Below are 13,503 nucleotides of genomic sequence, written 5' to 3'. Positions count from 1 at the left end.
CTTCTTCAACTTATGCTTGACAGGCAGCTCACTTTTCTGAACCTTAATTCTATGCTGGCATCCCTTAATTCTACCTAGCTTTCCTTTAAAAACTTTGGGAACTGTCTTGATCCACAGTTTGTTTACACATCAGTCTCTATGTCTATCTCATTACCACAATTTGAACTTCCTTGCCTGGCTGCAAAGTCATGCCAAATAAACGTTGAAGGTACTAACCCAAAATGTTGATCCCTTTCTTTGCAACATAAACCTTCCCTTTAATTACTTTATTTTTTAACTATAGCATGATCTCAAAATACCCCAAAAACTCAATCCTCTTGCCATCGTACACAACTGGACATCTATCTGGTTCTATTAACTCTTTGTCGGTCCAAGTATCTTTAAACAACACTTTAGTGAAGATAGTCAACTTTGCACCTGCATCGACTAATAACTTTAGCACTTTCCCTTCAGCCCTGATAGCAGTGTAAGGATCCCTACATTCAGATTCCTCTTGATCTGTGACAACTAGCTCTAAATCTTTAGTTTTCTCCATCAGTTCAAATGTTTCTTCATGATTCTCAACCACCACATTTAGTCTGTTCTTCTTAGATTGTCAAACTTCAGCAACGTGGCCAACTTTTCCAACATTCTTTGAGGAGCAGGGTGACCCATGGGTGCTTGTTGAGGGTACCCACACTTATAACATATGTTATTTTGTTTAAAACCTGATTCTGGTCCCCCTTTGAGGATTCATTCTTTGGAGATTCATAGTTTTTTCTTTGAAAAACACATTTAGTGTAATGCTGACCCTTCACACTACCGTCAGCCACTACATGCACACCAGCCCCTTCTTTGTTCACCAATTCCCTTGACGCCTTGTGGAAAATTGAAATGCTGTTGATGATGTCTATTATTTATACCAATGAATGGTTCTTATAGGTTAGTAATTGTTCCCAGACTCTCTTGTCCCAACACCGAACCACAATTTGGTCCCATATGAGTTGGTTGGTGAAATCTTCAAACTAACTATCCACCTCAAGTATGCGTAATGCTGCCCTATATGAATCTATTGACTCCTGCTGGTGCTGCTCTCTGGTAAAGAACTTATGCAGGTCGACAATTAAACTTGGTTGGACATCAAACTGTTTCTCGACTTTTTTTAATACAACTTGATACTGATTTAGTTCCTCCTCTTCATCCCATCCTTTATGCACTGGTGGTAAATGTTCATAAAGAGCTTGCCTTTCGAAACCTAGATTATGTTCCAAAAGAAACGTATTTCTTTCTGTACAATACCTATTTCCATCAATAGCCCCCAAATATTTAGTAAAAACATGAAACTAAGTCTTCTATTTAATAGGTGGCTCACAGGGAGACAGCAAAAAGGGAGGTGGCGCATTTACTGACTTGACTTGGACTAAAATTTAAATAACCACACAAAATTAAAAAATGAAGGATGTGCCTAAAAACAAATAATTGGCCAACATAAGAACGCTAACCCCTGGTTACAAATGTAATACACACTTTAGTTTTCTTTTAATTTAGAATATCACTGTCCTATGCTCAGTATAAATAAAGTAGCTGAAAATCTCTGTTATCACCACCTAATGGGTTGAGTGTGCATTTCACTGTTGATATTAAAATGTGGAGTAACACACAGTTCTTGAGAAAGTGTGCGTCACTGTCCAAACTCTGACCTCATGTTATTGTATGTTTCACTGTTAACTACTATTATGCAAAACACGCCGACGCAGTGGTAGTATGCTTGTTACTGCCTTCCATGCAACTGTAACACCCTTGACATGACCTAGTGTGTGTGTGTGTGTGTGTCACTGCAAAAGACCTACTTGTATTGAAAAGGTAGACAATGACAATCACCTCAAATAATGCTGGTGTGCGCATCACCAAAGCTGTGAAACACACACAGTCTATTTACATCATATGGATCTTCCCAATGATCCAAAATGGGCACTCTTGCGCCGTTTAATGTGCTTTCCAAAGGAATTAGGGCTTGCGCTCAATGCCCCACTGCATGATGTTATGTGTTTCTTTCTGGAGCGATTAGCCAGTTCTGAAAGTAGTGCGCGTGCCAGCCCACGAGCAGAGGAGTATTTAATCCTGGCCCTTCTCGTGCAGACACAGCCACCTTCAAAGGTAACAAACTCAATGTTGCCGGTTGTAAAGAACTTGTTTAGAGTTTGTCAACGCTGGCACACCACCTACCTAATGGATGTCCCTCACGTGGACAGTGTCTTCTTCTTCACTGGCACCCTCATACAAGAATATTATCCCTATCTCCCATAACAGCCCAAACACCCCCATCACCAAAACAGTTGAGTCAGAGCTGCATTGTTTGCTCCACAACTGCAGATCTGCAATCAACCACGAACTGGACATTTCTAACACTATCATCCATTACAATCTTGACATGCTCTTCCTCACTGAGACCTGGTTTATTGACTCCTCTTTATTGAGGCCAGCTTTGGTGTACCTACAGTCTCTTGGCAGTATTCGTATTAGATATTCTGTGGCCAGTTTTTTAGTGGCAGCATATAGAATTAAAACAAGGACTTTGCCTGCCACTGTTGTAGTTTAAGTTTAGGAAACAATGTGTAGTATGATCAGATACAATTATTTGTTTTGCCTATTTTGCACACTTTGTATATAATGAATGTTTTATGAACTATACATTATGAAATTTGGTTGTTTTAAATTGCATATATTGTTGTTGTTTTATGGCTTTTATGATTTTAAAACAAATCGAATAAAGTGTATTTTGACTTTGACTTTGACCTGGTTTATTGACTCCTCTCATACTTTATTTGATCTTCTGATACCTACTGACTACTCTATCCTCAGAAACGACAGAACAGACAAAACTGGGGGAGGTGTCGCTATCATCTTCAGAAACTCCCTTCAAATTAAAGCCTTTCCTACCATCTTCTTCCGTACATTCGAATGCCTGTCCCTAGAACTTCAATGGCTCACCCTTCAGATTCCATGCCATCTACCACCCGTCCGGTAACTGCTCTTCCTTTTTGGAAGTACTCAATCAGTGACCAATATTCTCAAAGTGAAAGACAGACCTTCCTGGGTTACTTCAATCTCCACTGGGGCTCTTTGGAAGACTCAGCTGTCAACAAGCGGGCCACCTTTCTCTCAGCCAATGATCTTTTCTAACGCTGCTCGGAAATTACACACTCTAAGGGCTCAATCCTGGACCTTGTTATATCTAAAGAAGACCTGCTTACTGTTGCTCCCCCTATCCATATAGACTGGTCAGACCATTTCCTCATTCCTTTCTGTTTTCACCTATCGCACGTTATAACTCTCGGCCAACCTAAAAGGACTACTACCTGGTTCGGCAACACTAAAAACATTGATCTTGACACTCTATGTGATTCTGCTATGGGTTCACTTCCAAAACTAGTCCCTAACGTGGATGTCAATGATCTCACCTCCCATTGCCGCTCAGTCCTAGCAGTCAAAATCGGTAATGTCACTCCGCTCCAAAGCAAAAGGAAAAGACCCACCCCTTAGCATCTTGGTTCAATAAGGCTCTCTATGATGAAAGGAAGAACCTTAGAATTTTGGAGAAACACTGGAGACAACCTCCCTCCACCTCTAATCTTGCTCATTTACGCTTCAGCAAGATCCAAATACAACACGCACATCTTCCATGACAAAGCATCACATTTCAGATCCCTCCTCGACTCAGCTAAAAACAGACCCCAAAAACTGTTTGACCTCATCAAAAACCCAAACTGCTAGCCCCAAACCATCAAGCCTGAGGAATCTTTAAAGAAAGCAGCATAATTTGCTATATTCTTTGACAATAAGGTAAATTCACTGGTGGATCAGGAATACCCCACCCCCATTGAGGAGCAAAAATCCTTAATCACTTGGCAGAACTTTGCCGACATCTCGGAAGATGACCTCATCAAATGCATCCTCGAAACCAAACCCTCCAACCATTGTTATGAACCAATCCCCAGTGTCATCACCATTGATTTCTACACCAATACTCTCTCTTACTGGACCAGGCTAGTCAATCTCTTCCTCAGCCAGGGCTCCCTCCCTGCTGCCCGCAAAACAGGACAGGTTACCCCTCTTCTAACTAAAACCCCCACTGATGCGAACGACCTCAACAACTTCCGCCCCATCACCAACCTCCCTTTTCTTTCAAAAATCACAGAAAAATGTATGGCAAAACAACTTTCCCTACATATTATGGACAATACTCTCCTTGATGTGTTCCAGTCTGGCTTCATTCAAAATTGCAGCACTGAAACAGTCCTGCTACAAGTGATTGATGATGCGCTGCACATACTTTATTCTGGGGAATTTTGCCTTCTGATTCTCCTTGACCTCTCTGCAGCCCTCGATACTGTTAATCACAACACCCTCCTTAACCTTCTTCAACAGAGAATGGGTGTGGAAGGCACAGTGCTTAAATGGTTTGCCTCATTCCTCTCGGATAGATCCCAAATGATCAAGATAGCAAACAGTCTTTCGTCTCCATTGGCGGTAGGCCACGGCGCCCCCCCAAGGTTCTATCCTTGCACCCATTTTGTTTAATCTCTATCTGGAACCATTAGGGAACCTCCTAAGTAAAGCTGGAATCCACTACCATCTTTATGCGGATGACACTCAAATCTACCTCAAGGTCTCTTCCGCACACGATCTCTCACTACTCAACTCTACTCTCAACTCTATTTACAACTGAATGTTAGTTCACCAACTCATTCTCAATCCCTCCAAAATGGAATTCCTCCTCCTATCTACCTCTCTCTCCCCTCCTCCTGTTCAATCCTGAATGGACCAGCTGAATTTATTCAACAATAATCCCATCATTCTCTAGAGCGCTAAATCCCTAGGTGTCATACTTGACAAAAGACTCAACCTAATCTCCCACATCAACCTCATTGCTAAGAACGCACGTTACCAGCTGCGCCTTCAGTGTGGGATTCGCCGGTTCCTCCCGGAGAAAGGTCCAAAAACCTTGGTCCAATCGCTAGTTCTATCTAGACGGATTACTGCAATTCTCGTCTGACTCCCCCTCAAATCCGTCCTTCATTCAGCAGCTTCCTTTATTTCAGGGTCCAAACGAAGTGACCACATCACTCATATCCTGTCTTCTCTTCGATAGCTTCCCATCAAAGCAAGATCTATTTATAAAACTGCTTGCATCACCCACAAAACCTTGCACACTTCCTCCCCTCATTACCCGGCGAATAAACTGAAAATGTCTGGAGGCTCAAGACTGTTTTGGAATGCAGAAAAGTTTCTGCTAGAGCCTCCCTCCTTCAAAAGGGGAAAGATCGATGGCTCAATCATTCTCAGGTAATGCAGTGAGAATCTGGAACTCGCTTCCTCCATTGCTCTGTGCCACCACCTCTATCCGGATCTTCAAAGCTGACCATAAATCTCTTCTCTTCCAAAGATATTTGCTGTATTAATACCTTCATTCTCAGACCCCTCTAGGAAGTTCGTTCATCATTGTAAATTTGTAATATTTTCTTGTACATTCTCCACCCTTGCTTGATGTGTTTGATATTGGGTTCTTGCCTTTTATGGTTTTATCCTACATCTTCTAGTCCCCTGTTTAACGTTCTATTTTGTAACGTTTCTCTCATGTAACATAACTGGTTTTATTGTACAGCGCTCTGCCACCTTCGGGTAAAGTCCACGCTATACAAAAATGCAATGAATAAATACAATAAACTCAGTCTGAATTTATGTCACACACTAGCCATTGATAATGCCTCGGCTCTTTAAATCCCAGCTCTATAATTATAAGTTCAATATGCCTACATAGTATTCGCTCCTACCTTCTTCTGTAAATACTTTACTGCAATGTTCACACAGGCGCGCAACACCAAGTGGGCTCACCGGGGCGTCAGCCCCTCCCACTCGTCGCGTGTCAGTTCGGGCTGAGACATCTTCCCGGCTGTCGGCCGTCTAATTGTAGCCACACCTGAGTACTTCACAGGTCTTTGATAATGAGGCTTTTGTTGTGTTTTTTCCCCTTCTTAGAGCCACTATGCCTATGGCTGGAAGAATAAGCCCCCTCACCCCCCGAAATATTTTTGACTTTCCTCTAGTTGTCCGCCTGTGCTCACACGACTTGCTCAACTTGCAAAGTATTTTGGGAGGGCGCAGACAAGTAATGCCCATGATTCCTCAAGCCCCCTTGATCCCAGATATTTGGATCTTATGTGTTTGGGTAAAAGTTAAGATCAGAAAATTTACAATGGAAATATCTATCTATCTCTATAGATAGATAGATAGATAGATAGATAGATAGATAGATAGATAGATAGATAGATAGATAGATAGATAGATAGATAGATAGATAGATAGATAGATAGATAGATAGATAGATAGATAGATAGATAGATAGATAGATAGATAGATAGATAGATAGATAGATAGATAACCAAAAACAAAGGGACCTTAATTAAAAACATTGAAAACATGATGTATCATGGCCCCTCTTTTAGAATGATCACGCTTACAGGCTGTGTTTGGCTAGGGAGAATGGCTGTGGCTCTACCAAGGTAGAGAGAAATGAAAGTGCTAATCCATAAATGCTGAGAGCATATACAAACATACCTGCAGGTATCTCAGAAAGGGAGGTTAGTTTTCCTAGTTGGGCTGAAGTGATAAGGAGAGATTCCACACTGGCTCTCACCAGAGACACTTACATCCATTTTCCTATGACCAGAGCCTGTGTCCTCTTGTAGATAAACACATGCCCTTTTCCCAAGTGTAGAGAGCAGAGACTCTCAAAAGATCTAGGTGTATAGAGAACACACCAGAGAAACCAGTTGTCTTAACACCTTTTAATGTTAAAATAGTATTAAGTGACTTAAATACAGCTCTGTTAACCCCTTGGCCGCGGCGGTAATTCTGCCGCGGCGCTAGGGGGGAGGGGAGGCCGCGCGGCGCCGCCATGCTTGTGACGGAACCACTCCATCATGAGCCACGGGCGTGCTGTGCTTGTGACGGAGTGGTTCCATCACAGCCCGCCCGCTCAATACAATGTGCCGTGCAGGCACAGAATTCTATCAGCGTGGGTGGGGCGACTGCGCCGTGACGGAACCACTCCGTCACCAGCACAGCGTGTCCGTGGCTCGTGACGGAGTGGTTCCGTCAGGAGCACACAAGGGGTTAAATGTACGTTTAATGTCACTGTTAAAATTCAGCAAGGCAGGTGAAGCTCCAGCAGTAGGAGGCACTGTTTGCAGACAGTTTCAAACATCATCACCATTAACAATGCCCTACATTTCAGAAAACAGCTGCATTACATTCCTAATATTCATTTTTAATCACAACATATTCCAGATTCCCCAATTCCTGGTATTGAGACATATTTGTGAAAATTTCACAGACAACCACATACATTCTTAAGGGTAATATGGTCAATGTAGAGATCTTGAGTAGAAATAAAGTGCATGGTTCAAGGGAACCAATGGTAGGCTGCAGAACGCAGGCTGTCAGCCCTTCCCAATGTAGCGTTCCCATCTCATTTCTTACTGTCTGAAATGTAATAATCATCTACCACTGGTCCTAGAACCTTCATTTACAGAGACTTACAGTACAGACAAGATGGGTGCCAGATGCATACTTAACTCTAAATGAGCAGACACATTCATTATTATGATCTGATTTCTTACCCTTCACTTCTCTCCTTTACTTTCTGCAGCTGGAGGGTGATGACACCAGTGGTGGAGTCTTTGCCTGGGTAGATCTCTGTGGAGATGTTCTTCTGATTCTCGTCCACCACAATGACCTTGATGCCTTTCCCTTCCAGAAGGTCACTCTTCGTGAGGATGTTCAGATCCAGTTCTGTGGCCGGGCAGCTTGTATCCTCCAATTTCTTCACATAGTCATTGACCTCCTTCTGCTCAGCCTCTGTTAATTTAAGTTTTTCTCCTTCAACTGGTGTCTTCTTCATCTTTCTTTGGTGCTTTTGTTCTATGAAGAAGCGCTCAGTCTTGTTTCTTCCAAGAATATTGTCGACGGTCTTCCCTACATGCTTATTCATTTCTTCACGAATGGGTTTATTTATCAAACTTGTTAAGTTGCTTGAAAGCAATTCAGTAAAGTTATCACTCAGGTTTTGGGATATCATATCCAGCAATTTGACTTTCACTGCCTCCACTTCTGGAAAATTGCGGCGTCCATCTTCCTTATAGTCAGCGGCTGATGGGAGTCCATCAAATTCCTTAACCATGAACGGAATTACTTTTCTTTCAATCATATCTTGTGTTGGGCAAGAATTTAGCATTTGCACAAACTCAGACACACTTTTCCCAACAGCAACACTGAGCTTGAACCCTTTTTGGATAGCTCCACTCACCTTGGCCTTCTCCAGGATTTGCAGGATGCCATTTTTGATTGTGTTGAGGTGAGTGAAGAACTTATTTAAGGTGCTGTAGTCTTCAGAGACATTAGCTACAGCAGACTTGCAAACATCTTCCAATATTTTGTTCATGATCTGTTTTTGTGCGTCTCGGATCTGAAAAGTTGATGGGTTTTCTATCTTTAGGGCAATCTCTGGTACCCCATTGATAATTATAAACTTTATAATTGATTGGGTCAATGTTTTGTCTCCTTTTATTGATTTTGCTATCAAGTCTTTGAAGGCATTTTCAAATATTTTCTTGAACACAGCTTGTAGGGCTTCATCCATGCCATACTCTATAGCTTTCAGGGTTCCTTGTTTGGCAATCTCTTGTCCAGTGTACTTTATCACCTGCACAAGGTTTTTCTTCATGGCAGAACTTGAGGCGAGGGTCTTGAGGGAGCTGGACAAGGCCTTTTTAGACGCGGCAGAGATAGTTGATTTTGCAGACGTACGAATTGAAGAAACGACAGCTTTTCCGGAACGAATTATGTCATCAGCAAGAGAAGCAAATGTTTTGCTTCCATTTAGTAGACTTTTTGTCACTTTGAAAATGGCCATTGCTGCCTTTTTAATGAGGCTAAATCCTGCAGTTATGAGTGATAGCCCAATACTAATGGCTTTGGAAATTGCCCATTCCGCCCAATCGAATGTGCCCTTGACCATTCCTTCGATCCCTGATATCATGTCCGACACACCCTCGGAAATCAGACCCATTCCGATCTGACTAGCTGTGCCACAGGTGAAAACACACACAAGAATCCCAGCAAGGACCTGCAAAGCTCCAAGAATAAAGCAAATCAGAGCATTAATGCAGAATTCTGGCTTCTTCTCAACTTCAAACACAAAGGACAGGCCATAGTCATACAGCACAATAAGCTCGTCGGAGGTTATAGGGTTATGATCAGCTGACAAGGTGAAGACAGCTTGGTCCTTGGTGATAGCATTATTCTTCTTCTTTTGAAGCTCAGTTAGCTTTGCTACAGACTTGTCGATGTAATCGATCCAAGACTTGAACAGGCTCTTGCGGGTCTCCATTTGTTTTGTGAAGTTGGGAACGTCTTTGTTGTGAGGTTCAAACTTGGCCACACAGGACATCTGGCAGGAAACTATAGTGTTTGATACCTCGGATACATAGACATCGATCATCTGCTTAGATTCTTTTAAAAGGTCTATTGCCTTCTGCATGTAGCCTTCCTTTCCTAGATTAATTGTAATGTAGGCCTGATTGTAGAGTGAGACAGCCCGGTACACCCGATCGGTCTTCTCTGCTTTCTGCCAGAATGATAGCGCCCCAAAATCCGATGCCTTGTTCTGAGTGTGGAGGTACATGCGATCCATAGCTTGTTTGATGAAGTCGTAGAAGTTATCTGATTCTCCTCGCAGGAGGCTGTCTGCCCTCCTCTGGATCACTTGGTCAAGGTCTTTCTTTAGCTCTTTGATGTCTTTATGTTCATCTATGTCTTTTTCATGTAGTGTGAGCCAAAGAGCCCAGCTCTCCTTCAACGCATTCAGAGCTGGGCGGTAGTCAAGCTTTTTCTTAGAGGGATCAAAGATGTACTCACCCTTCACTGAATCAGAAGTAGTGTAAATGTCTTGTTTTTCCTCTTTATTGTAATTCTGTTGAAAAACATTTAAATGTTCACAAAAGTTCACAAATAGTTCCTCCCGGATCTGTACCTCCAGAAGCTCATCGCCTTCCATGTCTGTCATACGCTTTTTCTCGTAATCTGCTCTGAGCTGTCTCATGACTTCTATGGGTTGCCCCTGATATGATGGCAATAAGCTTTCATAGTTTAAAATCATCTGGACCATCCCTGGGTTTCCTTTACGAGAGGTCCGCCCAAAGATTTGCTTTTCAACTCTCATGTTTGCAGGAAAATGGGTGAGAATAACAAAGAGCCCTCCACTTTCATTGACATCTTTAGTGATTTTAACATCTGTGCCTCTTCCACCGAGGTTTGTGGCTATGATAACATCTCCTGGACCAAAAATTCTCTTTTCAATATTGTGCTTATCACTTCTGGTGTACAGAGCTATCTTACCTGAATCAGAAACAACCTTTAGTTCTATTAATTCATTTTGTAGCTTTTCGGCTGTTTTCACATCTTCGCACACAACTAAAGCCGCTTGACCTTTGCCCCACTGGTTTGCACTGGTGCGCTCCTTCACACTGCCACAAATACTTTTGATCCATGCGTCGCGCCCACCTTCCACCTGGAGTACGGGTAGCTCAGTCTTCTTGGTGTAGCGATGGGTAGGCATGATATAACTAGACACCTTGTAGTGTTTTTTAAGGAATTCAACCTCTGCCTCATCACCAAGGGTTCCCGAGACCCCGAACATGCCTGTGCCTTTAGTGTATCGTTGAAGGAAATGGAAATTTGACATGAAATTGGTGACGTCGGACAGTGGTGAGATCGCCAACTGGTGCTTCAGCTCCAGAAACTGCTGTAAGCCGTCACCCCATCGCTTGTTCTTCTCAAGCACACCAGTGGCTTTGAAGTCCACTGGGATGATGGAGTGGTATTCATGGATGGGCGCGTTGACATTCACTCGTCCTGTGTCAGTGGTTGATTCTATCATGTACTCTCGATCTTTCACCATTGTGAGGGCCTTCAATGCATTCTCCACAAAGACTGTTAGCCTGTTCTGGGTATATGCCTTCAGGTACCCTGGCAGGAGTATAACATTCTCATCATTACTCTGTTGTTTATCTGGTGGTTGATAGGTGTCTGAGTACCTGATTCTTGATTCCAGGTCCCTGACTGCCCCTTCCACTAGATCCTTGTTGCTCATCAACTCACAGGCACGTCCATGTTCCTGAAGAAGAATGCAAATCTTGTCATGCTCAGAAGTGGACTTGTTTTCAGCTGTGGTTTTATTGTCTGTTGCAGAGTTGTTTGATGTGGCATTCTTATCAGCTGTAGAACTAGTCTCTGATGTAGAGTTGTTGATGGATCCAGAGTTAGAGTCTGATGTGGAATTGTCCTCAATGGGAGATGCTTTGCCATCCTTCAACTCGTAACAGTCAAAAACAACAGCATCTTCTAGAATTTTTTGAAAGATAGACAAAAGATCTCTCTGCTCATCTGGCCCAAGTTTATCCATGATGTCCTTGATTGCAGAGCCTTCTGGTGTTTCTGTTACCGTCTCCTCAGTTTTATCTACCAGCAGTTCAATCTGCTTCACATCCGCTTCACTGAAGAACCCCAGCTGCAGTCCCGGCATTAGAATGTCGAGAGGGGAAAAATGCTCTGATGTCTTCGGTCCCATCACAGCTGTTGCAGCAACTTTGTGAAAGTATTGTGTTCCTGTTGCCCAAAGTATCTCACCAGTTTTTGACTCTTGGATCCGTTGACAAGTGCAAACCTTTGCCCAGATGGCTGCCAGCAGTTGTTCTAAGTGCCGCATTCCTGTTGCTGCATGTGAAAGGAAAGTGACTTGGACACCACTATCTAAAGTCATATAGTCCACCTCATCCACAATGGCTAAGTCAAAAGTCCGATTCCCTCTGGTTTTGCATTTCTCAAAATCTTGTCGTAGAACGTCAGCAGCAAAGTTCCCGATAGTACCATACACGATATCAGCTGCATACGCCTGTTGTATTGCCTTGTCACTTTCTCTTGAATCAGTACATTCATCTAACCCCGGAGGTGGCACAACACTGCAAGACACATCAAACATCTTGTACAGTTGACTCCATTCTTCTTGATCTCGACGGGCTAGTACTGGTGAACTTGTGATAACATCAACCTTCTCCCCACGGATGGCATAAATAAGGGCGAGCATGGCCACGATGGAAGATTTACCCTCTCCAGTAAAGATCTCCATAAGACAACCATTGCAACCAGGAGCTTTAGAAATTAGCAGAGTTAATACAGAGGCGAGCTGAGTCATGCGTGGAAAATATCCCTCAATCTTCTCTCCTGACTGCTTCACAATAGTCGTAGTATCCTGCACAGCTACACATAAGCCAATAAAAATGTTCACCAATTTCTCAATATCAGGGTTCTCTAAGTTAATTGATCTGGTCATGGCTATACCTTCTTTCTTCATCGCTTCATCCAGGTCTAGGGTTTGATAGGCTGGAAGCCGAGCTCCAACTTCGCTGAGGACTTTGTCCAGGATAGTAAGAACCTTTTCTGGATAATTGTTTTTTCTCATTTCCGCTAGTATGGTTTTTAGGTCCTTGTCTTGCTCATTCTTTACATGTTGCTGTAGAGGAAGCATTGGATCCTGCTCCTTCAAAGATGCAGTAGTCGTGTTTACATCAATCTGGTATGTCTGGACGCGTTGGAGGATGGCCTCCACCTTCTCTTGAGGAATCCTACTCTCCTGCACTTTTAGAGTGAATTGAACTGCCTCCATGGGTGTCCACATTCCACTGAATAATATGTGCCCAAGGAAGTCTTGGCTGGTGCTGGAAAGCTCAGAAAAGACAGCTCTCGACAGTTTCCCAGCTAAGGTCTTGTTTGTGTTGTACAGAACATGCATGATACGAATACGGAAGCTGGATATATCATCTATCTTATCTCTGTATTGCTTCATCTCAGCCTCTTTCAGTGTTACCTGGGCAGTTGCCTTAAGTAGGCTCATCTGTTCTGTGAGTGAAATATTCTCATAATCAAAGGTATTCTCCAACCCTCTAAGACACCAGATGGGTATCTCCTTCTTCACAAAGAACTGAGCCATGAGTTGCTGTTGTAGCTTTTTCATCCGGTCACCAAGGTCTTGGGATTCCACAGCCTTCTCTTCTATCATGTTGATATCAATCAAGAGCTGCTTAAATTTTTCTTCGACATCCTTTTCCTACAAAAGAAAAACAATAATATGTGTTGTTTATTACATGAACTTTGTGGTGATCAGGGTACACATAAATCACTCCTCTATGAATGAATACATTTGAATGAATTAATACATTTATAAAGCGCAACTATTGCCGAGGCATCTTGGCACTGAGCTGCAATGACAATAGTAATTGCTATGTAGTGAGCATGATTAGGATGAAATAGTTGAAAACAGCCAGGTTTTGATCATTCTTCTAAACAGAACTCTGTTAGGTTGTAGCCTGAATGAGATTTGCATTGTGTTCCAAAGTTTGGCTGCCC

General features: G+C 42.7%; 1 protein-coding gene across 1 annotated transcript in view; it reads right to left on the bottom strand.

Moving 5' to 3' along the window:
• LOC147725901 (uncharacterized) overlaps window positions 1–13,503 on the bottom strand; it is a 290,139-nt gene that overhangs the window by 64,771 nt on the left and 211,865 nt on the right. Inside the window, exon 5 of the mRNA XM_086960041.1 lies at window positions 7,662–13,204. Within this exon, the coding sequence (XP_086816167.1) occupies window positions 7,662–13,204 (5,543 nt within the window). The remainder of the gene's footprint in view (window positions 1–7,661; window positions 13,205–13,503) is intronic.

Source organism: Lissotriton vulgaris, chromosome 3_1, assembly GCF_964263255.1.
Source record: "Lissotriton vulgaris chromosome 3_1, aLisVul1.2, whole genome shotgun sequence".
Lineage (NCBI taxonomy): Eukaryota > Metazoa > Chordata > Amphibia > Caudata > Salamandridae > Lissotriton > Lissotriton vulgaris.
The sequence above is the reverse complement of the archived record's forward strand: the minus strand, read 5'-3'. Positions and strand labels throughout refer to the sequence as shown.